The sequence below is a fragment of the Penaeus monodon genome, chromosome 42 (assembly GCF_015228065.2).
Source record: "Penaeus monodon isolate SGIC_2016 chromosome 42, NSTDA_Pmon_1, whole genome shotgun sequence".
In the NCBI taxonomy this organism is placed as follows: domain Eukaryota; kingdom Metazoa; phylum Arthropoda; class Malacostraca; order Decapoda; family Penaeidae; genus Penaeus; species Penaeus monodon.
Window position 1 is genome coordinate 3,515,982 of NC_051427.1, and position 2,469 is coordinate 3,518,450.

A 2,469-nucleotide genomic window follows, 5' to 3' on the forward strand; every position below is an offset into this window, starting at 1 on the left:
TCATTTCCAAAAACCCGGAACTTCTTTCACCTTTTCTTTTAAGAACTATTTAAACCCTAACCAAATTGAAGTAGTCGAATATATATGGGGGCCGGGAATTGGTTTTTTCCCACAATAACTATCTTTTATGCAAAAGTCACCAACAAGGGGTCATTAGAATTTCACCATAAATACATGAATCTACTTTGTCCTATCTACAATGCAATGTTCTACCTTAGGGCAGACAGGCAGTCTTTTGGTGGTAGAAGGAGAAATCTTATAACGCACCTTGTTGGTCCTACCAGTTGGCTACCCTCAAATCCCTCCACGGACAAATGAGGTAAAGATTGATTTTTATAGCAATAGAAAAGCAAAGAAAAACTGGTATAGGAATAAAGCAGATGTTTCCAGAACGCTCCTCTAAGTACAGAAAACCTCAAAAATAACATACACAAATGGTTCCAAATCCGAAAATGGAGAAGGATATGCCGCCATCAGCAAACGAGGAGAAAGTGCGAGAATCCTCCCTCCAAAAAGCATCAGTATTTACTGTAGAATTATATGGCATCCTTTCTGCAGTCAAAATGATAGGACAAGCTGGAAAAAAACGCTAATTTGTGATATATTCTGACTCTCGCAGTGCACTCCAAAGCTGCTGGAAGTTTAAACTCCCCCCCCCCCAGTAGTAAGAGAAATCCAGGACTGGCACTTGGTATCAAGGAAGATCATCCTGGTCTGGGTATCAGGTATCGGGGGGGCCCAAAGTGGTATCAGGTTCAGAAGGCCAAAGCTGAGTATAAAGGTATCAGAAGGCCAAAGCTGGGTATCAGGTATCAGAAGGCCAAAGCTGGGTATCAGGTATCAGAAGGCCAAAGCTGAGTATCAGGTATCAGAAGGCCAAAGCTGGGTATCAGGTATCAGAAGGCCAAAGCTGGGTATCAGGATCAGAAGGTCAAAGCTGGGTATCAGGTATCAAAAGGCCAAAGGGGTTATGGGTATCAGAAGGCCAAAGCTGGGTATCAGGTATCAGAAGGCCAAAGCTGGGTATCAGGTATCAAAAGGGCCCAAAGTGGGTATCAGGTATCAGAAGGCAAAGCTGGGTATCAGGTATCAGAAGGCCAAAGCTGGGTATCAGGTATCAGAAGGCCAAAGCTGGGTATCAGGTATCAGAAGGCCAAAGCTGAGTATCAGGTATCAGAAGGCCAAAGCTGGGTATCAGGTATCAGAAGGCCAAAGCTGGGTATCAGGTATCAAAGGCCAAAGCTGGGTATCAGGTATCAAAAGGCCAAAGCTGGGTATCAGGTATCAAAAGGGCCCAAAAAGCTGGGTATCAGGTATCAGAAGGCCAAAGCTGGGTATCAGGTATCAAAAGGCCAAAAGCTAGGTTCAGGTATAGAAGGCCAAAGCTGGGTATCAGGTATCAGAAGGCCAAAGCTGGGATCAGTATTAGAAGGCCAAAGCTGAGTATCAGTATCAGAAGGCCAAAGTGGGTATCAGGTATCAGAAGGCCAAAGCTGGGTATCAGGTATCAGAAGGTCAAAGCTGGGTATCTGGTATCAAAAAGGCCAAAGCTGTGTATCAGGTATCAGAAGGCAAAGGGGTATCAGAAGGCAAAGCTGGGTATCAGGTATCAGAAGGCCAAGCTGGGTATCAGGTATCAGAAGGCCAAAGCTGGGTATCAGGTATCAGAAGGCCAAAGCTGTGTATCAGGTATCAGAAGGCCTAAGCTTGGTATCAGAAGGGCCCAAAGCTGGGTATCAGGTACAGAAGGCCAAAGCTGGGTACCCAGGTTCAGAAGGCCAAAGTAGAAGGCCAAAGCGGGTATCGAAGGCCCAAAAAGCTGGGTATCAGGTATCAGAAGGCCAAAGCTGGGTATCAGGTATCAGAAGGCCAAAGCTGGGTATCAGGTATCAAAAGGCCCAAAAGCTGTGTATCAGGTATCAGAAGGCCAAAAGCGGGTATCAGAAGGCCAAAGCTGGGTATCAGGTATCAGAAGGCCAAAGCGGGTATCGGGGTATCAGAAGGCCAAAGCTGGGTATCAGGTATCAGAAGGCCAAGCTGAGTATCAGGTATCAGAAGGCCAAAGCGGGGTATCAGGTATCAGAAGGCCAAAGGCTGGGTATCAGGTATCAGAAGGCCAAAGCTGGGTATCAGGTATCAGAAGGCCAAAGCTGGGTATCAGGTATCAGAAGGCCAAAGCTGGGTATCAGGTATCAGAAGGCCAAAGCTGGGTATCAGGTATCAGAAGGCCAAAGCTGGGTATCAGGTATCAGAAGGCCAAAGCTGGGTATCAGGTATCAGAAGGCCAAAGCTGGGTATCAGGTATCAAGGCCAAAGCTGTGTATCAGGTATCAGAAGGCCAAAGCTGCTGCTTCCCTTCCCACCAACTTTGATTCCCCTTTCCCTCACGCACACCAGAAGCCGCAGGACAGAGGAGCATTAAGAGAGATGCGGAGAAACCAGTGGCAAAGACTTCCTCTAATAAGCTGA

The 2,469-nt window shown here is 46.7% G+C and overlaps 1 protein-coding gene across 1 annotated transcript in view; it reads left to right on the forward strand.

Annotated features, from left to right (window-relative positions):
* LOC119599081 (glutenin, high molecular weight subunit PW212-like) overlaps positions 1-2,469 on the forward strand; it is a 7,431-nt gene extending 4,962 nt beyond the window's left edge. Inside the window, exons 2-4 of the mRNA XM_037948836.1 lie at positions 620-809; positions 894-1,369; positions 1,460-2,469. Coding sequence (XP_037804764.1) covers positions 620-809; positions 894-1,369; positions 1,460-2,469 — 1,676 coding nt within the window. The remainder of the gene's footprint in view (positions 1-619; positions 810-893; positions 1,370-1,459) is intronic.